Below are 26871 nucleotides of genomic sequence, written 5' to 3' on the forward strand. Positions count from 1 at the left end.
AATTAAGCTCTTATGTGTTTTTATACAGACAAAAAATCTTTAATAAAGAGAAGAATATAATGGATGTTGATGGATTTTGGACTAATATATAATTTAAAGAAAATCAATGTTATGTTTTTAAAATTTTTGATCTTCTAAAATAAATAAATTGATAAAATAATAAAATAAGAGATTAATTATTATTAAATTTGTAATTTTTATTATATGTAAATTTTACTATCTTGCTTGACTTGTGAATAATTAATTTTTTATTTTATAATTTTACTAATTCTCTTTAAAAAATTTTAATTTTTTTATTAAGAATATCTTATTAATTAAGTGACTAATAATGAATTTTTTTTAAGGAATTCAAGTTCAATATGGTTAATACTTTAACAGATCCTAAATTAATCAATTCCAACGTCAATTATTCATGGGTTAAACATGTAATTTTCAAAATCTAAATTTTAAATAAAAACTAATGGTGTGAAATGATAATAATATGTCAAATTTTAAAAATAGATTTAATGACTAATTCCTTTATATACATTAAATAATTATATACTCTAACATTTTCTCATGCATTTTCTAAAAGTGTCATGACTAGCCAGCTAGTATTAAAGTTCAGTTTGGATAAATAGTTTAATTAATTTTTTTAAAAAAAAAAGTTAAACAGTAAATATTTATATTAAAAATAATTTATATATAAATTATTTTGTATTTAATTTTTTAATTCTAAAAGTATTTATTTTAAAAAAATAATAATAAAAAATTTTTTACTATAAAAAAATTATTTTTTAATTTTTTTATAAATACTTAAATAACTTTTTAAAAAATTATAATTTAATTTTAAAAATTGTACTAAATATTAATATTATAATTTTTCATAAATTAAAATAAAAAAATTACTTATAAAACTATTCAAATTAGCCCTAAATGTGGTTACCAAACTTGGTATTCTCATATAGTCACCCAAAAAAGAACTTGGTATTCTCATATAGAATTAGCCGCTATTTTGGGCTTTCAGACCTTCCATCATTTTCTGCAGCAGAAATAGCACCGCATCACTGCATACGATTTTGATTTTGATTTTCAAAGACTAAAAAAAGTGTCATATCCAGTCTAAATTGTGATACAATAAAATAACTTAATTAACTATTCCTGAATAAAATACCAACCAATTTAATTTTATAAACTAAAGTAATTGTTACATTCAAAGACTTGAGACTGTTTCCTAAAAATAACAATAATATCTTTCTTAGATTTTACGGTATCTTTCGGCCAAAAATTAATACATTACAAATTATAGCTCTATTTAAAAATTTGTCTTTAATCAATAAATTACTATATATATATATATATATATAATACTTACTTAAATAGATTATTAAGTTAACCAATAAATCAATCTAAATTAATAAAAATAATAACAATAATATATTATAATATAAGAAGAATTTCAAATATTTCTAAAACACTAATATTTTAATAATTTTAATAGACAATATCGGTTATAAAAAATATATATAATATATATTAATTAAAATTAATCGTTAAAATTACTAAAACATCCAAAAATATTTACATAATATTTCTATAATATATATATATTTACTTAGCTTTTCTCGTTTTGTAAGGTACGCATTCTCAACATAACATAAATGACAGATCTGACATTCCGTAATTCTCAAACTAGATTATTTGAAAATTCTTTGATATCATCATTATTATTAATATTTTATTATTCCACATTGAGTGCTCCAATTACTATCTCAATTCCCATGCAAGTAAGTTATTTTTTCTTTGCATTACTCTATATGACTCTTATATATTAAGCACCTTTGTGCAATTCAACATGGCTTGAAATTCTCACAATAATCTTTTAGCCACGCTTACTACACATATCACACACTTCCACACACTAATTTGCACCCTATTCTACAGACCAATCTTCTCCCTCTTCCCCAACTTCCATAACTTACTCCATTACCAAGTACCTCCCTGATCGTGCCACGTGTCCATTAATGTGTCACTGATTGGAAAATCTCAATAGGGTCCCCCATATGTCAGAAACATACAATGCATGTAATGTAATATGATATGATATCTCATTATCTTTTATTTTGCACGTATGTGCTTTCTACCTTCAACACTTTCTCTCTCAATAATGTTGAGTGATGAGTCTAACCGTCTAAGAAGAATTATATATAATCATTTAATTTTATTTATAATAGTTAAAATTATTTTAAAAAATAAAAATAGCTGATTGTAATTAAAAATTTAAAGTTTTAATTGAAATTCATCTGGACAGAGAGCTTACAAGCATTCACTAGTGAACGAGTTATAGACCGGCCAATCTCAATAAAAACAGAAATATTTTAAAGAAAAATATACACAAAAAAAACTTTTATACATTTACTAATAAATAAAACCTTTACAATAATAATAATAACCATTTGATAAAAAAAATATTTCTATATTCTTAAAACATATTTAATATAAATTTGTATATTTAAATTTAAGAAAAGTATAGGTAGACAATGACACATCATATATTTCAATACTTACTTACACTCATAAAAAAATACTTGAAGTATATCTTATACTCTTGTCATTTATATATGTAAGACTACTATATTATTATTATTATTATTATTATTATTATTATTATATAAAAGGGGTAGTCACGAATGTATTGTTTTCTTTAACACCTACACACTGCACACTAACTTGCTCTTTCTTCTTCCTTTATAGATTTAAATAGACACATTCACAGGCATTAACATAGCTTAATTAATTAGTAGCAATGATGCATATTATTATTGGTTTAGAACTTCTTGTGTTCTTACCTTTTTCTTGTTCTCTCCAACCACCTAATTTGCTTCCAAATCCTTGCAATGAAACTTGTGGAAAACTCCATGTTCCTTTCCCATTCTTTGTCAACTCTTCTTGTGCCTCAATCTCAACTTCTTTCAACCTTTCTTGTTCAAACTCCTCTAACCTTTTCCTCAAAATTGATTCACAAAGTTACAAGGTTTTAGAGTTCTTCAATGATGGCTTGTTGGTGGACTTTCCAGGTAGGTATCTATATATACCATCTCAGTCGTTTGAATAAATTTTAAGCACAAAATCGATCATTTACACGAATATATTCTTTTTAAAATTTAGTAGATCTTTTAAAATTTGATATTGTTTAATTTGTATTAGTACAACATGATTTTTGCAGTGTTACGAACACTTTGTAATCCTTCGTACAACATAAAACTTGGCTGTAGTTTTATTAATAAAACATAGTTTCTACACATACCGTGTGTTATGAACACTCTGTAATCCTTCAGCAGGCGCATCGTCGTCTTCGACTTGCCGAATGTACAATGACTTGAACTCATTTGGGAAAAGTTTTGAAGGAAAAGATGAAGATCAGTATGGAATCTCATTGGACAATGTTGTTGGACTCTATGATTGTGATGACTCCTCAGTATGCAAACCAGATTGTGAAACAATTGAGCTTCCAGGGTGTGATGGAAGTGGCAACAACCTTGGATGCTGTTATCCACTGAGTGATCATAGCATATGGCACAGTGGTGAAGGGTTCTCAGTGTTCTCTGAATTTGGATGCAGAGGGTTCTCAAGTTGGGCTGTTGTTAGAGGATCTAATTCAGGAAAACATGGGGTGAAGTTGGAATGGGGTGTTCCTTTGAAGAAGAATTCATCATCAATGGAGAAAGTTTGTGATTTCAATGCAGAAATGGTGAATGCTAGTTCAGTTCAAGGTGCAGTTAGGTGTGTTTGTCAAGATGGATTTCTTGGTGATGGTTTTCTTAATGGATCAGGATGCTTGCAATGTCAGTATTTTTCTGATCCTTTTTACTATTATTATTTTTTTTATTAATAATGATGCAGCCATCTTAATTTACATAACACAAGTGTTACAGTATTTAATTATGTAAAAGCATGTTAGTAAAAATAATTATCTTTTATATTGACGGATATAATTAGACAACTGAATAACATATTTTACACCGTCATTATATTAAAAATTAAACTCATCTAATTATTAGATATTTTAAGAAAATTTCAAAATTTTCTATATCATTAGTATACCTATATATTTATTATCTTTGTGAAAATGTCACAAACAAAATGCTCAGAAATCCCAACATATGAACTTACCTCTTGAGTTTTGTTTTTTTGCCATTACTTGCTTCAATGCACATAGAAAATCAAGTTAAAATGGTTGAACAACATAGAATCTTAGGCTTAGATGCATCAGCTGAATTAAGTAAGAGATTCACTCAATTTTCTGTTCATCTGATTCTTCATAAAAAGAGCAAATTAATTACTTCTTTCTTTCTCTATTCATATATATTGACTTTTTGCATTGCAGCTTGTATGAAGAATGGACAGGAAGCATATGGAGACAACTGTTACATCAAAAAACATGATCAAAGGAAAATGCTCATCATTGTAGGTAAGTGGCATGTCATTATAATTTTGATAATTTTGTTTTCATGTCTCCGTATTTTTCTCTCAGTGCTTGTAAATAATGCAGTCAAAACAACAGAGAAATTCTGTCTTTTTCTAAACAAATTTGTATGTCATAATGTCTGTTCTGTTTTGTGACAGTTACCAAATGTGTCCACACTTTCCTTTGATCTTATGATGCAGGAATCCTGGGTCCATTTCTCATTGTTGCTTCATTGATTACACTATTCTATCTTCTCAAAAAACCAGCAACAAAGCCAGGAATGTTTGACACAGAGCAGGCCTATTACCACAGCATTTCGTTCCGAAAACCGAATCGAACTCGCCTGTTCAGCCACCATGATCTAGACAAAGCCACCAAAGGTTTTGAAGAAGGACAGAAGCTTATGAGTGGAGCAGCCGGGTCGATTTTCGCCGGAGTTCTGGGCGACGGATCCCACATAGCAGTTCAGAAGCTAAAATGTGAGAATGAGAAGGACATAATCCAAGTTGTATCACAAATTGAGATTCTATCAAACATTGTGCATAGGAACATGGCTTGTGTTCTTGGATGTTGCATTGAATCTAGTTACACTCCTCTAGTGGTTTATGAGTACCCTGCTAATGGAACATTAGAGGAGCATTTGAATCATGAATTCAAAGGAAATAATGGAATTGGTTTGGATTGGTATAGAAGATTGATCATAGCTACTGAAACAGCTTACATTCTTGCATTCTTGCACTATGAGAATTCCCCTCCAATTTTCCACAACAATCTAAAATCTAGCTGCATTTTCTTGGATGATGATCTCTCAGTCAAGATTGCAGGGTTCGGCCTACTCAATTCTAAATTCAAGTATGAATCTCATCACTTTTGCAAGAATGATGTCTATGACATGGGATTGCTTCTACTTGAGATCATCTCAGGCTCAAACTCGACTCACCAGAAGTCTCCGCCTACGTCGGCTTTGGAGAAAATAAGGGATGGGAAGCTAGAAGAGATTGTTGATCCTCTCCTTTCGTATCACGAGATGGCGCAGCTCCGGCGAGATCAGGTGCAGATTGTGGCAGACCTTGCAACAAGGTGTATGCTATTTGGTGGAGATGGAAAGATTGGAATGGTTGATGTTGTAAGAGAATTGGTGCACATAACAAAACAGAGTGGTGATGCTGGCAATTTGAATTTCTTGGAGGAAACATTCTCAAATTCAAGCCTTCTTCAAATGATTTCAATGTCTCCTGATTCTATCATTGTTCATTGAAATCTCTTTCAAATTTAGTAACATAAAAAATGCATAACTATTAACTACCAAGCCCAAAAGTGTATGTGTGCTTTAGAAATCACCTATGGCTATTATTATTGTAAATTCTTAAGAAAGGAGATACTCACTTGACAACATCTTTACATAAAGATGGCATTGTGAATCATTAGATGATTTGATTAAACATATTCGGTCAAACATATTAAATTATCTAACAATTCATAATATTATCTTTACGTTAAGATATTATCACGAGAGTATCCACTTATTAAAAATTTACATTAAAGTTATATAAGCAAGTGACTCTAAAAAGTGGTAGGTGAGTTATATCTGATTCCTATCAAATTAATGTATCTATCAATTGTTTTCTGCATTAACCTATAAGATATTACTTTTTGTTTTTTTCCTAATTTATTTAGGAAAAGAGATTATCTTTTTTCAAGTGTAATTAGATTTGCTCTTATAGAAATACATCAATAGATAAATAGAAGTTACAGTAAATATTTTCCATGATCTATATTCGAGTACTGACTTTTTTGTTTCTACTTTTAAGAATCTTGTTTGTTTTAAGGGATACTCATTAAAAATACTACTTTTAGACAATTTAAATAGAAAATATAAACTAAATATATGTTTTTTTAAGTTTATTAATATAAAAAAATACTTTCATTCTCTTAATCAATATTTTTAGAGTAGTTTTCAGCTAGATTCTTCATTAATTATGGGTTAAAATGTATATGTCATCAAGTTTAATACTGTTAAACGTAATTAGAGTTAATATTTAATAGTCAGATTGATATCTAAAGTTACACCCATATTTTAATCCAGTCCATAAAATTTTAATTTTTTCAATTTGAGTTTTTAAATTAGTATTCATACTCACATTAGTCTCTGATGTCTTACTTTTGTTACAGAAACTAAAATCGTTAACAGCATATTGATTAGATTTGTTAATAGTTATTTAAAGTAGCAATTAAAACTATTTTACTTTAATTTATTCCTTACAAAGTATTTAAAATAATCTTAATCCTAAATTTACTTAAGAATTTCAAAGATTTTTTAAGAAAAAAAATTAAAGTAAAAATTTTCAATTACTATATTAGATAACTATTAAAGAATTTGGCGACAATTATTAATCTCTTTTAGCATGCCACTAACAGTTATATGACAAAAACAAAAATTAATACAAGTCATAAAAATTATGTTGAGACACCAAATTAAATAAATTCAAACTTTGAATATTAAATTATGTGTAAATAGTCAAAATTGTCCCTAAAAGATACCCCGATCTTTATTTTAGTTCTCGAAAAATAAAGTTAATCTCTCTTATTCTTTTCTATTCTAAAACCTTTTATATATATACTCAAAATTGAAATGTAGGTATTTGTTAACCTAAACAAAGTTATATGTTCAAAATCAAAATTTATGTATGTTAACATAAATGAAAGTAATACCATAATGAAAAAAAAGACGTATAAATTTTTATTAACTTTGTTTAGGTTAACATACATAAAATTTGATTTTGAACATATAACTTTGTTTAGGTTAACAAATACATACATTTCAATTTTGAGTATATATATATATATTCCAGCAAAATGTAATAATGTAAGAAAAATGTTTTAGAATAGAAAAGAATAAGAGAGATTTTGACAAGAATTAAAAGAGAGAGATGATTTTATTGAAAAAATTTTTAAGAAGAAAAGATATAATTACTAATTTTTTGATTGTCAATTACATTTCTATTAAAATTAGTAGTATCAAAAAATATTTTAAATTTAATATTATCAAGAAAAAATAAAAAAAATTATATAAGGACTAATTTGATTAATTTTTAAAATTTAAGGGATGAAAATGACTTACGTCTGAACTTTCAAGAACTATTTTGATTATAAATAACTTTTTTACATGTCAATTGCCACGTGGCATGCCACGTGTCACTGACCTGACACATGGCATGCCAGGTGTCATTGAGCTGACACGTCAACCAATCATCTTGTGACACATGACATTAGCCCCCACGTCATCATATGCCACGTGACACTTAACGTGACACGTCATCATCCAACTGACGGAAGGACTAACGTGACCAATCGTGTATCTTTCGGGACGATTTCGATTAACTTTATCTTTCGAGGACCAAAATGGAGATCGGGGTATCTTTTAGGAACGATTTTTGCTATTTACTCGTTAAATTATGGAGAGATAATATTCAATTTGGTCCCTGAACTTGCATGCAAGCCTTAATTTAGTCCATACAGTTTCAATGGCCTTTATTTAGTCCCCAAATTTTGTGAACATAACTTATGTTAGTCCTTAAAACTATTTTCAACGTATAAATGTTAACGAACATTGTCGTGAATAGCTGGATGCCACACTAAACTTTGTAGAATGATGTCGTTTTAGTTTTGGCACTCAAATAATCTAAAAACAACATCATAAATGGTGTTTATTAAAATTCTACCTAACAAAATAAGTGATACCATGCCGTTTTTGAGCTATTTAAATGCCAAAACCAAAATTGCATTATTTTACAAGTTTTAACTAGTCTTTTTATACTAAAAATCGTCTCATAGACTAATATGAGGCACGTTTATAAATTTTGGAGACTAAATAGAAGCAATTAAAACTTCAAAGACTAAATTAAGACTTGCATGTAAGTTTAGGTACCAAATTAAATATTATCTCAATTATATGAAAGTATAATTTCATAGTTAATTTGAGTATTAACTCCTGCATTGATTTTCATTTTTCGCGTGTTTCCTCGTTTTGCTTCTGATGTTGGCCTTGGTCCTCCTTCAGTCCTTGTGTGTTTTTTTTTTGGTTCCCAGTTTTGGGCCTTTAAGGAGTTTTTGGTTATATCAAAGAACAAAACCAGCTTTATTTTTTTTGGTGACATAAAAAACCAACGTTATTTAATTCATATATATAAAAAAAGCAATATTTAATAAAATTTTGTATAATTATTTAGTGTTATAAAGATGTTTTTCTTCCTAACTTGCTAAAAGATAATGATATTTTGAGCGTAAGTAGTAAATCTCTTTTAATAACACGTGTATTCATCACTCATGTTTTTCCTCTCCCAAAATTTGACCTTACCTGCCAGAAAAAAATGTTATCAAAAGCCTTAAAATTTTATTTCACTTCTTAGAGAACTTCAATCGTTAACAACCATAAGTTCATAACTTTGAATCATTATATATCAAACTAATCTATTTATAACATATAAAAATTGATATTAAATTTTTTTATAATAAATTTAAGTCATTTTTTTACTAATAATACTATGTCAATAATGATAATAATTTGACAAAAAATAAAAATCAATCAATTATCTTTTAATAAAATACTTTTAAAAAACTAAAAAAATTATTTATTATTATTCACTTAAAACATAAAATATTAATTAAATACAATAAACAAACATTAAAAATTTCATAATAATAATAATTATATAAAATTTTAGTTATAAATATTTAAATAATACAATTTATATATGTTGAAACTTTTACTACTATTTCATCTATGTATACATACTTCATAAGATTTTTATTACTATTGTTTGTTTTTTAATTTTTTTATACCAATTATTAAGAACTCCTTTAAATAAGTTTAAATTTATCTATCTTATCAGATACATTTAAATATATCATAATTATACGGTTAATTTATAATTTTATATTATATATTTTTTAGATTTTTTATTCTCATTTATTTATTTTTCTTTAATTATTTGTAAATAAAAAAACACCGCATAAAAAGACAAAATATGGTAACTGAAGCAAATATAAAAATAACAAATAACAAATAAAAATATAGCATGGTATAACTCTAATATAAAAAATTTATATTTTTTTAAAATAAATAAATTCAAATTCTTAAAACAATAAACTAACTTTCAATTTGTATTATATTTTATATATAATGATATACAAATTATCAAATAAATATTTTATAAAATATTTTTAATATAAAACACTTTAAATTTAATATGAGTTTCATATTATCTAATTAATTTTTACATAATATAAGACTTATTAAAATATATCATCCATCGTGTGAGTGTGACTCTAATTTGCTATTAATTAAAGTGCTATGGTTACAAAGAGTGATTTGTATTAGCCAGTTCTTCTTTTTTTTTTTTTTTTTTTTGGGAAGATTGAATTGTTATATTGTTATTTTGGTAGATAGCCATGTGCAATGTGCTTGGTTTGAATTATTTGGTGAAAGGATTAAGTAAAGGAAAGTTTGTTCTTTCTTTCTTGTTTTTTTTTTCTCCCTTTTTTTTAAGTAAAGTATCATTTTTGTCCCTAACGTTTGGGGTAAGTCATATTTGTGTCCCTAACGTTTAAATCGTCCTATTTGTATCCTTAACGTTTATAAAAGTGATTCAATGTTATTCTACTATCAATTATATTAACAAATCAGATTATATTTTTCAATTATTCTCACTTGGATGTATTCATTCTCAATTAGGTCTCACTTGGATGTGTTCGATTTTAATATTATATCCACTATTTGTGTTTAGATTCAATTATGTCCCTAGAAAAGTGAATTATGTAAATGTTGTAGGAATTAGTTTCAACATTATTTGATGAGCTATTTTTCGGAGTAGATTATCGATTCTATCCCAGACATTTGTATTCTAACTTCAAGAAGAGATTTTTAAAATTCAAACTAAAGCGCTCATGATATGTAATTGATGACAAGATAACATTGCATCACTTTTACAAACGTTAGGGATACAAATAAGACGATTTAAACGTTAGAAACACATAGAATTTACCCCAAACAACGTTAGGGACAAAAACGATACTTTACTTTTTTTTTTTTTTTTTTTTTATTTATCAAACACAACTTGCAAGCAATGAATGTATCAAGTGAAGAAAGGGGGCATTGGAGGATCTGTGACCTGTTATACACCCAATACCTTTTGAGACAAATCAAGGGTCCATAAAATATAAATATATATATTTTATATCATTTTTCTTTTTATATTAAAATTAGAATTTGATTTTAATACAATATTAATATAAAACAATTTTATACGTACATCTAATTACATAAAATTATGTTAACAAAAATAATAATATTTTATATTAATTACGTAAATAATTATTTTAAAAAATAAATTGTATAATATATTTTATACTGTAAATATATTAAAATTAAATTTATTAAAATTAAATGATAAAAAATAAGGAAAGATAAAAACAATTATTTTTTATAATATAAGAAATTGTTCAAGAAAAATAACGACAACAGCATTCGCGATCTTTAGATGAGTATGAAAAAAATATGTCATTTGAATTATAATTCGTTGGCGAGGATCATTTTATTTTGGTATATATGTTGAAGGGAAAATGTATGGTATTGGTATCATGATCATCATGATGATTCATGATGAGTTGTATGGATACTAAAAAGTGATCTATATGACTATATGTACATATTAGAACTTAAAAGTTGTTAAGATGCATTTGACTAATAAGGATATAAGGTTACAAAACTCTAATCACTGATGGCTTTTATGGGTTAAGGAATTTTTTATTTTTGTTTGATCGTTGTTGAGAAAACGAATTTTAAGGGTTCATGTTGGTTTGTTATTTTTATTTAGACTAAGTATTAAATATCAAATTTCCTCTATTTAATTATTATCTGGAAAAATAATACTTTTTGCTTAAGAGAAAAAATAATAAAATAATCTCTAATTATTCACATCATGATGTATATATATGTCCTTTTTTTTTTCATGACACCGTTTTAAGAATCAATCAATATGTTTGAGGCACCCCCAAAAAATCAATATATTTGTGGGTACACGTATCCGAATTATTTTGTCATTAATAAAAATATTTTAAAATTTTATTATCAATAAAATTATTTTAAAAATGTGATAAAAATATAAATTCACACGAGATCTCTCTAAACTCTAAAGATTTGACTGACTCAGAACCCTTTAGACTCTATTAGTATTAATTTATTATAATATAATATATATAAATAATTGTAAATTTAAATACATAACACACCAAAACACTTGCACTTGCACCAATATCTTTGCTACCATCTTTTCAGCAATTTTTCGGTTTTGGTTTTTTGAACTTTCTGTTCAAGGTATGCATCTCCTTTTCAATTTTTTTTAATAAACTTAATTAATAACATTTTTTGTTATCATAATCTTTTCTGGGTTCTCTGCCATGGCTGCTAAACCTATTTCAATGATACTTTTGAGGTTTTTCCTATTGATCACTGCACAAAAATTGGTAGAATATCTGAACTAGCTTATTATATAGTTCCTTTCTATCTATCAATAAAAATTGGCCTTTTTTTTCTTTTGAGATCCAATTAATAAGTAATAACAAGTCAGTGTGATTAGTTGCATAGCTGAAAATGTCATTGACTTTTGCTGTAGATTCATAGGTGCAAGATATTGATGAAAATTTTATGTATAGCCGTTGATTAATGTTGGGAAAAACTGAAAAATCTGAGATATAATATATGCTGAAGGTTTGCGTCGTTTGATCTGTGTATCTGTCTTTTGTGATTGTGTTTGGTAGATGTCTTACCACAGAAAACTTAGGTAGCGTTTGTTTTCAGAGACCGAGAGACGAGATTGGGACTAAAATTTCAGAGCCGAGATACAAAATTTTAGGTATCTCTAGAAAGCGTAGATACAGGAGATTGAAATTTTTTTGGAAACAGATATCGAAACTTCAATAACTTCAATAATATTTCAACAGAGCCTTAGAGATTATTCGGGTGGACGAAAAATTAGGCAAATCTTATTTTAGGATAGTGAGATTTTACCTATTTTGATATTTGCTTCCTTCTTCAAATAGGTTTATGCTTATAAATATTGAAAAAGTGAGGAATCTTAGCATGTTATGATTCATAATCATATTCTTATGGAGCATGAACCAAAAAGTTTGATGGTTCATGTTGATCTTTTGCATTCTTATCTTTCTTTTTCCTTAAGGATGAGTGAGAAGGGTGAAGCAGCGAAAGAAAGCCGTCCGGCTCCACGCTTGAACGAAAGGATTTTGTCATCTTTGTCACGCAGATCAGTTGCTGCACACCCTTGGCATGATCTTGAAATTGGTACTATTTTTATTAACCATGTTAACTTTTCCCTAATTACTTTTGTTTCACTCTATTCAATCTAAATTAGAGCACCTAAATCTTGTTACATATGTTGTATGCAGGCCCTTCAGCCCCACAAATAGTCAACTGTGTAAGTCAACATTCATATTCATGTGCTACCTAGTACCTAGGTTCATATAAGTCCAGTGTTCCAAACTGTTACTTTTTCTGCTTTGTTCAATGTGTTAGTTGATTCTTGCAGGTAGTGGAAATCCCAAAAGGAAGCAAAGTCAAATATGAACTTGACAAAAAAACTGGATTAATTAAGGTGTCTAATTTCTTGTTTTTACACTCCAATCTCCTTTTTGTTCATTCATCGTGTCAGTGTCAGTGGTCGTGCTTCTTAGACTCTAGTCAACTAAAACAGAAGAACATAGATTAACTTCAAATTTATATAACTTTTTTCTTTAATATAAATTTTATGTCCAGGTTGATCGAGTTTTATATTCATCAGTTGTGTATCCTCATAACTACGGTTTCATTCCTCGAACTCTGTGTGAAGACAATGATCCTCTTGATGTCTTGGTCCTCATGCAGGTAAAACTCTCACCATTTTAGTTACTACTTAAAACTTAAAACTGCTGAAATAATTTTTGACATGTTTGGATTGCCATTCTTCTCAATTAAACTTTACATTCATTGAAAAGATGATGCTAATTCGAAATCAAATTCTGATTTAAATTTTGTGATCAAGTTTCTATACGGGATAATATGTATGCAGTATAGGGACTTGATCGCAAAAGTTTAAACTAGAGGGTCCTAGTTGAAAAACATTAGTACAATTCAGGCACTTAACCTATGAACTAAAAAAAATATGTATGTATGTATGTATGTATGTATATCCATTAGTAGCTTACTGAATTGTTTGATATGTGGTAGGAGCCAGTTCTTCCTGGTTGTTTTTTGAGAGCTAGGGCCATTGGATTAATGCCCATGATTGATCAGGTATCTTTCTTTCTGGTTTTTTCTTCTTTTTCCACCATTTTTCATCATATAACAAAATTGTCTCTATTGCCACAGGGAGAGAAGGATGATAAAATCATTGCTGTATGTGCTGATGATCCGGAGTATAAGCACTACACCGACATCAAAGAACTTCCGCCTCATCGCCTCTCTGAGATCCGTCGCTTCTTCGAAGACTGTATCCTTAAAACAATCTTAATTCGGTAACTTGTTGCCTAAGTTTTTCTGTTCTTTCGCAATTCGTGTTCGGTTGGTTACTTAACAAATTGTTTAGACAAGAAGAATGAGAACAAGGAGGTGGCAGTTAATGAGTTTTTGCCGGCATCCGCGGCAGTTGAAGCCATCCAGTACTCAATGTGAGTATATATATACATTCAGCAACTATTAAGTCCTGTTTGGGTTTTATTTTCATTTTTCGGCTTTAGGATTTTAAGTCGAAAAAAGTGAAGAGTAAGAAAATAAAGTAAAATCCCATAGTCTGTCTTTTTCTTCTTATTTTCCTTTATTCCTTTACAAAATTCTGAAAACACATAACATTGAAAACAAAAATAGAAACCAAACAAACCTGTGGATTGTTTTCCCTTTTTCCCCTTCTCTTGTCCAGCTACATTTGATTACGACAAGACACTTCGGCATCCTTCAATCTTTATAACTGACCCCACTTAGTAGGATAAGACTTAATCGTAGTTATAACGTTAAAAAATATTTGTGGTTTCGGTGCAGGGATCTCTATGCTGAGTACATTATGCAGACCTTGAGGAGATAAACAAAGGATACTATGTTCTCCATGAAATACAATAAGCTCTGAATTCAGGACAGTTTTGGAATATGATGAAATTTTATATATATTTGTATTTTATACTCATTTATTTGGATGATATTCCAAGCTAACACTGCTCAAACATGTATGCAAATGTTTTCTGGATTCATAGCCATAAGAAGAATTTATATATTTGATAACTTTATCTGATTAGATTGTAGCATAGCAAAAGGCAACAACTTCAAAATGGAAATTGAAAAAGAGTAATTAATTATACACTAACAAGAGTCTTGCCGAGAATGATGTCATCTGTCGAAAAATCGGCCTCTTTTCGATAGGTTCCTCGGCCGAAGTCAAGGTTGTAAGAGTCTGCAAGGCCTCCTACAAGATCAAACTCATTCTCAAATCCAAGCACACTCTTTGACTTCTCTGTTGATGCAAAGAAATGCTGGTCACGGAATGGGAATGCTTTCTTCTTCCCAAAATCATAGTCTTTAGGGTTGTAGTGAATCAGCTCTGGCTCAGGAAAACCACCAGCCTGTAAAATGAAAACCGCGGCGGCCAATATATAACTAACACTCAACATACAAAAATGCTATGTGTACACTAAAATCATTCACCAAAATTAGCCACCATGATTTTGGGATACACCTAACATGGTTTCTCGACATAAAATTACGAGTAAAAAGTTATTAACTAAAATTTGTTAAGGACTAAAGTATCCGACTAAATTTTTTAAGGACGAATTTGGAGTATTACTCTATGTCAATAACGATTCTTGCTTAATTACCTTAGCACATGCCCTTGCTAGGCCATCAAAAGTTACATACTTGTCTCCTGAGATGTTGAATATTTCCTTGCTGGCTTTATCATTACCAAGAACTTGAACAAAAGCTCTTGCCAAATCCTGCAATATTTTAGCCACAATTTTACTAGTATATATACATATACTTAAAAATGATTGAATATGATTACATATAGAGGACAGTGACATTGGGAGTTTGGTTTGGTACCTTAACATGACCAAGCTGTGTTATCTGAAGTCCTGAGCTGGGAATCGGAATGGGGCGGCCGGCTTTCAACCGGTGGAAGAACCACTCCTCGACAGGGTTGTAGTTCAACGGTCCATAAATGTAGACCGGCCTTATTGAAGTCCAGTTAACACCTCTTGATTGCAGCAAGCTCTCTGTCTCAAGCTTCCCCTTATGCCTGCTCTTTGGATCCACTGCATCAACCTATCATTTTTTCTTAACAAGTATTAGTATTCAATTAACATCCTTCAGGTGCGACCCTTTTCTGGACCCTGCATTAACGCAGAATGTTTGTAAAGTTTAAACTAACCTCGGCATGAGGCAATAGATCAGATTTGAGATAGACACCAGCTGAAGAGCAGTAAATGAACCTTGAAATGGCATGACATGAGATTTAGAACCCAACTTTAATTTGATTATTTCAAACAAGAACTTCATAACATAATAAATCCCTGAAGATTTACAGTTCGAACATATTAGTCTCTAAAGAAAAAAAAGTACTAATAAAGTTATCCAGGTGGACAAGTTAGTTCAAATTAAGACCTTCTACCTTAATCATAAGGGGCTAATTTGAAGGTAATGTATCCACATCTGCTATTTTCTTTAGAGACTAATATATCCGAAGTATAAATCCTCGTAGCTTTATTTGTAACTTTATTCTAATGTTGCCAGAGACTAGTTGAGCTTACTGTTCGAGGTTTGGGAGCGCGTCGAGAATAGGCTCTACTTCAACTGCCTCTCTTCCTAAAACATCATTGTGACGTAGTATTTAAGGTAATGCAAAGAAAGGACGAGGAGAATTAGGACCTGTTTGGTTTGCGTTTTCATTTTCAATGTTTTGTAATGCTGAAAATGAAATACGTGAACCAAACAAACTTTTAGCTTTCTCACCATTAATGTCATAGACAACATCAAAGCCTTGTGCTGAGAGACTAGATTTTACAAATTCAAAGTCTTGCCTATCTCCTTTCAAGTGCAGTATCTGCAAAACAATACATAATTGTTATGATTATGCAATCATACAAAATTAATTACAATCATACATCAAATAATTAGTAAGTTAAACTAATTTTTATTCTAATTAGCATATGCTAAAGTGACTAACTAATTACAATGGAGCCTATATCTGTTGCTAATGAAAATTGATCTAGGTAACAAGGAGAATTCTGTGTGACACACCTTGGAAGAGAAATCGGCATAGTCAGAATCAGATTCACCAGGCAATTGTTGAGTGACAGGAGCTTTTCCTCTTGTGAACAATGTGACTTGGTGACCCTCTTTGACAAGGAGCCTAGACAAGAACACACCAATGAACCTTGTACCTCCCATGATTAGAATCTTCTTGGTGCTTGATGCTGATACATAGAAGGAAGCTGATTTTGCCTGCCATTGTTTTCTCTTGAAGTTAATATGAGAGTAGTGGAGCTTGGTTCCAGAGAAATCAGAAAGAGAGGAAGCTAAGGGGGAGAAGGAGAGTTGGTTATTCTGTTGGGAAGGTGTAACTGCCATAAACCTTGCCATGCTTCCTTCTCCACACACACAACACAGTTAGATTCAACTAAAATTTGAAGTGTTAAACACTTTCTTACTTGGTGTTGGTTTGTGTTCTCTCATTCTTGCACTTCTGATAAGTCATGGACCCCACCTAAGCTCCACCTCATCCACACCTTCTTAGTCTTATTTATTTAGAACCACATTCATTTCTTGCATATATATATATATAATATTTTACCACCTCTTATCTCTTTCCACCTTCCAATTCCAAACACAAGGTACGATAGGCCAGACAATGGCAGAGAGAAAATGTTTCCAATCCTAAGTTTCTTAACTTTGATATGTAATACAAAATTTCAATTTTATCGAGGAATAAAAAATTTAGGTAGTGTTTTTTTTTTTTTTTCTTTCAAATCCTGAAACTGGTGGTGAGGTGGTAAGCAATTGAAACTAAAATTTACTAAAATTTTAATAATAATTTTTTAAAAAAATATTTTGTTTTAACTTTTTAAATTTTAAATTTATTTCTTAATTTTTATATTTATTTTAAATTAAATATAATATTTAGACATAATTCAATTCAATATATTTTATACCAAACATAATATAAAAATTTAATTTAATATCAATCTTCTCTTTCTCTAGTATTTGTTTATCGATTTCAATCTCTTTTTTAAATGCAACCTAAAAGATACATTAATTTAAAGGTATAAGTACAAAATTTGTTCGTATGAATCCAGCATACAAGCACGGAAATGTATTTTCTCATTTTTTTTGTTGATCTTGAAAAATATATATATCTAAACTTGTATGGTAACTTTTATGAAAAGTAAAAAGTTGTTAGTTAAAAAGTCTTAGAATATATGTGGCTTCATTTTTATAGAAACTCAACTATGGAAACTCTTGTCAAAATGAGTTGTAGCTCAAATGACATAGTTTTTCATACTCAATTAAGAGGTTGTGAGTTCGAGTTTTCTATTTTTGATAAAAAAAAATTATGGGAACTCTTGCCGAAATAGCCCATGTAATTACTATATTTGTACAACGATCCCTAAAAGCCTACATATTATACAACTAGACCCTAAAAGAATAACAATTTACATAAAAGCCCCAAAAAAGAGAGAAACCTCAAAACAGCCCCAAATTCCCAAATGGCCCCTTAATTCTCTTCTCTGTAGTCTGCATCACTTCTTCCTTCTTTCTCTTATTCGTTCTGAGTTCCCCTTCATCCGTCCTCCCTTTACCCGTCGCGCCACTTTCTCCGCCGCTAAACTGCTCTGCTGCCCACTGCTACTCTGCTACCTCCTCTGGTTCGTATTTTTTAAATTTTTTGTTTCCGTTTATTTAATTTTTCAGGTTTTCCTACGTTCTTATTCATTTTTTTGTTGTTGCTGTTAATCTATATTTTCTTTTGTTAAAATTGTTAATCTGTTATTGATTTATTGTTGCTGCTTTTGTTATGGTATGATATTATTGATATGGTTACAATCGTTGTACAGAGATTTATACTTATAATAGTTCAGGGATGGTACTGGATCCAATTGTCAGATGAGTTTTTGATTTTTGGTGCATTGAATTTAGGGTTTTGGGGGAGTGCTTTTCTGCTGTGGCAAATGTGTTATGCTACAGAATATCAAGTTGGTGACTTGTGAAGATGATAGCTAAGACCTGTTAAATAGTTTGATATGTTTGACTAACTGCTTTGCTTAACATAATACAGGTCAACATCTTATTAGGTTCTTAATTAAATTTTTCGGATATGGATAGGAATATTTTAGAAGAAGTACCTGTTTAGATTGGGTGTTGTATTTGAGACTTGAGAGTTGTTACTTGTTACATGAGACAATGAGACTTTAGTTGATGATTTTCAATTTTGAATTTTTATGTATTTTCACATCTACAGAGAGTATGTTTGTGTTATTTTGTGATTATTTATGGTTTTTAATATATTATATATTATTTTATTATAATTTGGTTATTCTAGTTGAATTCCGGTTAAACTGGTTATTCTGGCAAAGAGAATAAATTTGAAACAGTGATGAGTTAAAAGATTAAATGTGAGGTAGATAAGTGGATATTAAACCTCTTATTTTATTTACTGTGAAATACAGTTATGTGACTATTTCAGAGGAAGAGAAAGGAAGGGAATTGGTGGAACTTGTTGTATTCAACTGAATTATCATCCCTAGCATTTCTGGACTCTGGATCTTGTATATCCACAAACTTCTTTCAGATTTACAAACATGTTGCAGTGCATATTCCTTCTTTCCGATTCTGGGTATTACTCTGTTTCCTATTATCAATTTGTCACCTTCTTTAGAATTATTGAACCAATGGTTCTTGATCTCTGGTTTCGCCACAGAGAGGTGATGCTAGAGAAACAACTCACTGGCCACCGTGTAGATCGCTCCATATGTGGCTGGTTTTGGGACCAATCCATTTCTCAAGGTGACTCCTTTAAGGTACTTTTCTCACATTATGTCTTCAAATTTTTGTTCTCTACTGTTTTTATTTAGGGCATTCTTCTGTTCTTTCTGAATAGCAACTTCCAGTTATTGCTTCTCCCACACATTATCTTTTCCAAGTTTTCCGTGAGGGAATCACCTTTCTGGCTTGCACCCAAGTTGAGATGCCACCATTGATGGCCATTGAGGTATTTTATTTGTTTATACATTCCCTTTGCAGCTCATAGTTTCATGAATGGTACTGTGCTCTGTTTGTTTTTAACTGTCTGATTCTTCAGTTCCTTTGTAGGGTAGCAGATGTCCTCAATGATTACCTTGGGGGTTTGAACGAAGATTTGATAAAGGACAACTTTATCATTGTTTATGAGGTACTTTTCTGAAATACTTCATTGGTAGAGTTCCATGTGAAATGAAATGTTGTTAGGCTTTCTTTTTTCTCCTTCACTATTCATCCATTCACCTTTCACTCTGCAACCATTGCCAGAATATTGCTAGGATTTGGCCCCTTTATATTTGTTGTTGTTGTTTTTGTAGCTGCTGGATGAGATGATAGATAATGGCTTCCCACTAACTACAGAACTTAACATCCTGCAAGAGATGATAGCTCCACCGAATATTGTTAGTAAAGTCTTGAGTGTTGTCACTGGCACCAGTTCCAATGTAAGCGACACTCTTCCTGGTGCAACATCTTCTTGTGTTCCCTGGAGAACGGCAGACACAAAGTATGCCCAGAATGAAGTTTATGTAGATCTTGTGGAAGAAATGGATGCTACAATAAACAGGTCTATATACTCGTTCTCATCTCTCACTTTTTAATAATGGATCATTCTATGGGTGGTTTATTTGTTTATTTCATTTATGGTTTCTTTTTTGTGAAATAAGAAATGCTAAATATTTCAAACTTTGAATCTAAAACCAAACGTGAATCGAAATAGTTCTTAGCTCACCCAAGGCATAAAATCTTACATATACACATCCTAAATATCCAATAAAATATCTCAGGTACAACTATAGTAGGATCAAATCATTTTTATATAAATGGCTAAGCATCTTGAAGAAATGTAGCAATCAAAGGGTGATGGACAACTGATGTTGGCATATTTTTAATAGGCTCCATTTTGTTGATGAACATTGACTGCGTTTCTCACAAGGAAAGGATTCAACAAACGATGATCTTGGAAACTTCTCTCTGTTTTTTATACTATACTACTCTTTTTCCAGTTTCGCTCCTAAGCCTGCCACACCTTTTTTGCAAGCTTAGTGACAGGATACTACTGATTCTAGTAATTTTGAACCTCTGTAACATTATGTGACTGACATTTATCTAAGATCATCTCAAGATTCATCCTTAGTTTAAATCTTATGCAGCACTTCTTTTATACTTGCTGCTAAATAGTTCTGCTGATTTAGGGATGGAGCTCTGATGAAATGCGAGGTCTATGGCGAAGTTCAAGTAAATTCCCACATCACTGGTCTTCCTGACCTGACGCTTTCATTTACAAATCCTTCGATCCTAGATCAAGTGAGGTTCCATCCCTGTGTTAGATTTCGCCCATGGGAATCACATCAGATTCTTTCATTTGTGCCTCCTGATGGACAATTTAAACTTATGAGTTACAGGTAAGGTGTCCAGCTTTATGTTAAGTCTGAATCAGAATTTGAAATCTGAGTTTGGATAAAGAAAAGTAATTGTGAAATGAATTTCGTTCCATGTACTCCCAGTTTTCTCTTAATATTTTTGGGATTTCACTCTTGTTTCAGGGTTAGAAAATTGAAGAGCACCCCAATATATGTAAAGCCACAGTTGACATCGGATGGTGGGACATGCCGTCTTAACGTAATGGTTGGCTCAAGAAACGATCATGGAAAGACTATTGATTCAGTTACAGTTCAGTTTCAGCTTCCTTCATGTATTCTATCTGCGGATCTTACCTCAAATCATGGAACCGTAAGCATCCTTGCTGACAAGGTACCTAACAATCAGCAGCGTTTCTGCTTAATTCTTTGGTCAATTATATATGTTTGAACTACAACCTACTTTGCTCTATACTTCAGCATGCAATTTGAAGCTGTCTCTGTATTCTATTTTATCAGACATGCACTTGGAACATTGGTCGGATTCCAAAAGATAAAGCACCTTCAATGTCTGGAACGATGGTGCTCGAGACTGGATTGGAGCGCCTTCATGTCTTCCCTACATTTAGAGTGGGTTTTAAGATGATGGGTGTTGCTCTCTCTGGCCTGCAAATAGATAAACTGGATTTGAAGACTGTACCTTACCGTTTCTACAAAGGTTTTCGAGCTGTTACCCGTGCAGGCGAATTTGAAGTCAGGTCATAACCTTGTGTATCCCATTAAGAAGTCCTCTGAAACATGATGCGATTCTAGATATGAAATTCTGCTACATAATGGCTGGTTTTATTTGTAAAGTGAATACTTAATAGTGTGTTCTGCTGTCTGAAATATCCTGTTTTCATGAAGCAGCATTGCCACTTATAATTTGAATATAATGTATTATCTTTTGGTCTTTAAATTGGCATTAGTGTGAGTGAATTGTATGGTTTTCAGATGAATGAACGGATTCTATTACTTATCTAAACTTTTGTTGAGTACCAAGTGCATCAAAGATGAGAACAATGACAAACACTGTCAAAATCTGATACATTGAAGATAATGAAGAATTGAACTGTTAATGTTATCTTAACACCTCAATCTTCTAATTGGGTTAATGCCAGTAGTTACAAGCTCATTAGTTAGAATCAAGAAGAACGGTTATGATTATGCCAGATTAAGTACCAATCTTGTTAACTCGAAAAGAATCCATGACTTGGCGAAGATCATTTTGTTCCTCTGCAAAGACATTCTCCGGCACCTGCAATCTCAGCTCATAGAGTTGGTTGTTTTCAACCCCTAGAGCCGAAAGATACCTCCGATCCCACTCCATGCGCACCACGCGCTCTTGTGGCATAACAGCAAGCTCATTGTTATTTGCATATGACTTTATGTTTACCTATATATTCGATTGGATCGGATTCAGTTCAATGCATGGAAATGAAACTCATACTCAAAATGTAATTGAAACTGTAAACCAAACCAAACCAACCTCAACTTGGTAGTACAACTTGCCATCATCAGCAACTCTTGAAGTTGTAGAAAGGATGTTGGATTCGCGTCGAACACCAAGCCTTGTAGACATGAACTCAGTGAGATACTGCTTGAGGACCTTCTTTCCGGCATCTTCGGGTGTACCCAAGTCCTGGACACTCTTGAATCTGGAAGATGATGGGGATGAAATCTCCACAGATACATTTTCGTCGAGAATGTAAGGGTCTCTGAAGAATATGTCAGCACCAGCACCTCGTACTTGGATCCAGTTGCTGGGATACCTGAATGAGTAGCCATCAAATGCGTCTATGTATTCGCGCAACGGAAGCGACTGCTGAGCCAATGCATCAGAGCCAGCTTCAAAGACAATGTAAGTTGATAGGAGCAAGGACAAGGCTTTCCTCCTTGAAACTGCAAAAGCCTTAGTCTGATTCATTCATTATACATTATAACTAATTAGCAGACACATATATATGCCTAAAACACAATTACCTTTTGAAAATTAGAGCCTAAATTATCATTTTTTTTATATACTATCTTATAAATCCCCTTACATATTTTACTTGAATATAGACCATCATACTTGAATTTAACTCTAGATAATTAACTTATCGTATCGTTTCTATTATTATCGGATTATAAAACTTAACTTGCAAGGGGCAACACGTCGTGCTCGGCCAACTCTAGAGAAATACTTGCATAATCCTAGAGTATATTTAATGCGCGTTCTAAAAATTTATTTTTATCCAAACTGCAATAATGTGTTGGGTTTTTTATGCGTTTTAAGCTCCATTTAAGAGTCAACCGCTAGCCAATGAGTTGGAGCATGAACAAGGATTCAAACCCGACACTTGCTTAAATGGACGAGTGAGCTAACCATTCGACCAATCCAAGTTGGTTATGCAAAACATAACTATTATAACATAATACATGAGAAAGGTAATTTATTATATAAAAACAGAATCAAAGAAGAGCATAAAACAGAAAAAGAAATTGATAGATATGGTATCAAACTATCACAACTACATGGCCACACCAATCAGTGAAATTTGTTATAAAACATTATATGGAGTTAAATCAAATTCTTTTATGAGAATTCTATTTGATAAAGTTAACACACACCTTGGAAGAGTAATCACAGGGCAATTGTTGAGTGATAGAAGCTGCTTTCATCTGCCATTGTTTTCTCTTGAAGTGAATATGAGAGTAGTGAAGCTTAGTTCCAGAAAATTCAGAAAGAGTGGAAGCTAATGGGGAGAAGAAGAAGAAGCTTCTTTCTTCTGCCACTGCCACAATCTTCGCCATGCTTCCTCCTTAGCTTGTGTTATCTCATTCTGATAACTGATAAGAATAAACAATTAAAAATTATATTATTAATTAATTATTTTAAAGAAAAAAATTGGGCCAGACAAAAATAGATTGGGCCTCATATAAAGCTAGCTAGCCCAATGTAGTATCCATAAAAAATATATGAACATACTAAATGGATTAAGGGTAGATATTTTTTAAGAAAAATTTCAAGTGTACCGAGAAACACCGTGTTTCAGTTTTTTTAACCGTTGATTTCAATTAATATATATTATATATATATATATATTTTATAATTCAGATCAACGGTTAAAACAACTGAAACACCGGTGTTCTCGGTACACTTGAAACTCGTCCTATTTTTTATACCTTATTACCTTGAAATCTTAAGAGATTATCAATTCTTTTAAAAGGGTAAAATAGAATATAATTTACTTATTGAATTTTATCTCATATGTAATTTCTAACTTAATTAATGTTTTCAAATGTGAAATTCAACACCTTAACGTTATCAAATGGTGCAATAATAATAATAAGTTGCATATTTTTTTTCAAAAATGAAATTTATATTATGTGTTTTTAGTTACAAAATTACTCCTTAATACAAATGTATTTTTGAAAGAAAACCGCCAAAGATCTGTTTTCCACTGTTTGATAACTCGTTAGGGTGTCAAATTTCACTTTTTAAAACATTTAAAGAGATAAAATACATATCGACCAAAGTTAAGTAATCTTTTTGTCCTAAATATTTTGTCTAGTTTCTTTAAAATCTTTTCTTCACCCTATTTTTGTTTTAAAGACTCTTAAGCTTACTTAATTAATGTTATTCTAAACATTACGTTTAAAAAATATTTAGGACAAAAATAAAATGAAAAAATGTTAGAAATAAAATTGAAATTTGAACAAAACATTTGGACAAAATATACATTTAATTTGTTGGTATATGTGTACAAAATTTATTGAAATATATGATGATGTAATATATATCTATATATACAAGTTGAATGGAAAAATTGGAATCAATTCACCTGAAAACAAGTCATTTTTACTAGAAATGACCTAAAAGATCAACAAGTACTAAGTTCAAGATGCCATTGCCTTTTTTTTTCCTTTGGGTGACCTTGTATTTTTTGTTGACCTGATGCCATTGCCGTTCAATATGTATATAAAATTTAATTTTGATACATTATCAGTATAAAATTATTTTACAAATACATTTAATCACATAACGTCATATAAGTAAAAATAATTACCTTTTATATTAACCGCATAAATAGCCATCTAAGAGAACGATTGTGATTGTACGATTGTGTAAAACGTTTTACACTGTCCGTGCATAAAAATTAAACTCTATATATATGGTGCTCAAAAAAAAAAATTAACCAGCTAGCTAATAGCTACAATGGAGGGTCCCTTGGTTCTTGGATTTTAGCTACCATGGAAAGAAAAAAAAAAATTGCGTCTAATAAGAATATATGAACATGAATTTTGATGGCTATGAGTAAAGATCAATCACCCAATAATATTCTCTTTGACATGTGAACATGAACTCTATCATCCCATTGTCAAAGAATGCCCAAAAAGCTACTAAGAAAGATGGACATACTTTCTAAATACTAGGGTTTTAATAGACACGTGTCTATTAGATTGTTTTTTCAAATTTTATGTAATACGATAAATATAAAATAACTATAATAATTTAGTAGTTAAAAAAATACATTGTTTTATAATTTAATTAGGTTCAACTCATCTTTATAACTAGTATAGAATTATATTCTATAAAAAATTGTGTGAGCAACCAAAATATAGTTATTTTGGTGATCATACTTGACAATAAAAATATGAGTGAATACTCCATCCGGCCCCTGACAATTATCTCGAAAGGACAACGAGACCTCCAAGAAAAAAAAATACCTAATCCGATCTCTGATAATTCTTTTTTGGGACTGATTAGCTCCTGTGCCAAAAAAAATAACATTGATTTTTTTTGGCACAGGGACTTCGTTGTCCTTTCGAAGTAATTGTCAGGGGCCGGGTTGGGTTTTTTTTTTTTGTCAGGGGCCGGATTGGGATTTTTTTTTGTCAGGGGTCTCGTCTTTCGATGTAATTGTCAGGGGTTGATTTGGGTTTTTTTCTAAAAATATTGTAGATTGGATGAATGAAAATAGGTACAAGTTGGGACTTCAGAATATTGAGAAATAAAACTCATGTGGCTAACACAAGTGATCCAAAATGTGGGAATGAAATTTATGGATAGCAACACATTCAAAGAAATGAAGGTTTGAGAAAGCTTAACAAAGGAAACGAGGCAGCATTGGGTACACTGGAATTAAAAAGAATGGAATGCAACCAACAGAAGAACGTGCTTGTGCTAAGAGTATAAACATGGTGTTTTGTATGAATTTTTTTCCCCCTTTCTTGTTATATAATTTCTAGGCTAATTTGATGTTGAACTATATTAAGTAGTGTTGGACTATTCTTGATGACAATATCAAAAGGAGTAATGTAATACTACTAAAGCTGTGTTTCTCTCCGATTTTAGGTCGAGCTTCTTTTGAACTATCTAAAAAAAGTATCTCAATCGGTCAATTTTTACTATTAGAGATAAATAGTTTTTTTACTATATTATTTGAATTATAAGGATAATTAAATTGATAAGCAAGTTTCATTTCTTATACAAGGACACAAGCTTAAATAAAAAAGAAATCATTCTAATGCTCAAAAGGATGAAAAAAAATTAATTTTGAATACAATTTTTCTTTTTGTTGAAATTACATGTATATATCAAATAATGAAAGATGATTTTATTTGAATTAGGTGCATCCATCTAAATTTAACATAGTTTGATATCTATATTCATCATTGTATCAAAACAATACTTTTGTGACGGTTATTTT

General features: G+C 30.5%; 5 protein-coding genes across 10 annotated transcripts; 3 read left to right on the forward strand and 2 right to left on the reverse strand.

The window, feature by feature from the left end:
- The first annotated feature begins 2710 nt into the window (after positions 1-2710).
- LOC107626707 (Protein kinase superfamily protein) lies at positions 2711-5856 on the forward strand. Of its 2 annotated transcripts, none has more exons than XM_021115307.2 (4): positions 2711-3056; positions 3318-3824; positions 4367-4450; positions 4648-5856. In XM_021115307.2, exons 1-4 carry the CDS (start codon positions 2786-2788, stop codon positions 5703-5705), a joined length of 1920 nt encoding a protein of 639 aa, XP_020970966.1. In that variant the 5' UTR covers positions 2711-2785; the 3' UTR covers positions 5706-5856. The 2 variants fall into 2 exon arrangements, with proteins under 2 accessions (XP_020970966.1, XP_016185091.1); XM_016329605.3 differs by having other exon boundaries at positions 3321-3824.
- A 5830-nt stretch (positions 5857-11686) lies between these two features.
- LOC107624633 (soluble inorganic pyrophosphatase 1) lies at positions 11687-14771 on the forward strand. The gene is made up of 9 exons (XM_016327092.3): positions 11687-11822; positions 12685-12806; positions 12911-12939; positions 13051-13116; positions 13278-13385; positions 13728-13793; positions 13869-13989; positions 14086-14167; positions 14535-14771. Exons 2-9 carry the CDS (start codon positions 12686-12688, stop codon positions 14575-14577), a joined length of 636 nt encoding a protein of 211 aa, XP_016182578.1. The 5' UTR covers positions 11687-11822; position 12685; the 3' UTR covers positions 14578-14771.
- Positions 14738-17293, reverse strand: CRB (chloroplast RNA binding protein). The gene is made up of 7 exons (XM_016327087.3): positions 16782-17293; positions 16494-16584; positions 16292-16346; positions 15913-15973; positions 15585-15806; positions 15362-15478; positions 14738-15109 (listed from the first exon to the last, which is right to left on the reverse strand). Exons 1-7 carry the CDS (start codon positions 17121-17123, stop codon positions 14843-14845), a joined length of 1155 nt encoding a protein of 384 aa, XP_016182573.1. The 5' UTR covers positions 17124-17293; the 3' UTR covers positions 14738-14842.
- Positions 17294-18226: 933 nt separating this feature from the next.
- On the forward strand, positions 18227-22094 carry LOC107624641 (AP-3 complex subunit mu). 4 transcript variants are annotated; one of them, XM_016327106.3, is made up of 9 exons: positions 18227-18406; positions 19225-19374; positions 19459-19558; positions 19639-19749; positions 19840-19929; positions 20096-20343; positions 20972-21181; positions 21323-21530; positions 21656-22094. In XM_016327106.3, the coding sequence occupies exons 2-9, from the start codon at positions 19340-19342 to the stop codon at positions 21899-21901; spliced, it is 1248 nt and encodes a 415-aa protein (XP_016182592.1). In that variant the 5' UTR covers positions 18227-18406; positions 19225-19339; the 3' UTR covers positions 21902-22094. The 4 variants fall into 4 exon arrangements, with proteins under 4 accessions (XP_016182592.1, XP_088361146.1, XP_016182586.1 ...); XM_088505020.1 differs by having other exon boundaries at positions 19459-19544; positions 19649-19749; XM_016327100.3 differs by having other exon boundaries at positions 18232-18406; positions 19208-19374.
- Positions 22095-22208: 114 nt separating this feature from the next.
- Positions 22209-24026, reverse strand: LOC107624655 (psbP domain-containing protein 1, chloroplastic). Of its 2 annotated transcripts, none has more exons than XM_016327114.3 (3): positions 23789-24026; positions 22665-23093; positions 22209-22571 (listed from the first exon to the last, which is right to left on the reverse strand). In XM_016327114.3, exons 1-3 carry the CDS (start codon positions 23969-23971, stop codon positions 22350-22352), a joined length of 834 nt encoding a protein of 277 aa, XP_016182600.1. In that variant the 5' UTR covers positions 23972-24026; the 3' UTR covers positions 22209-22349. The 2 variants fall into 2 exon arrangements, with proteins under 2 accessions (XP_016182600.1, XP_016182606.1); XM_016327120.3 differs by having other exon boundaries at positions 22665-23087; positions 23789-24004.
- Positions 24027-26871: the final 2845 nt, after the last annotated feature.

This window comes from Arachis ipaensis, chromosome B2, assembly GCF_059453495.1.
Source record: "Arachis ipaensis isolate K30076 ecotype BB chromosome B2, ASM5945349v1, whole genome shotgun sequence".
Classification (NCBI taxonomy): domain Eukaryota; kingdom Viridiplantae; phylum Streptophyta; class Magnoliopsida; order Fabales; family Fabaceae; genus Arachis; species Arachis ipaensis.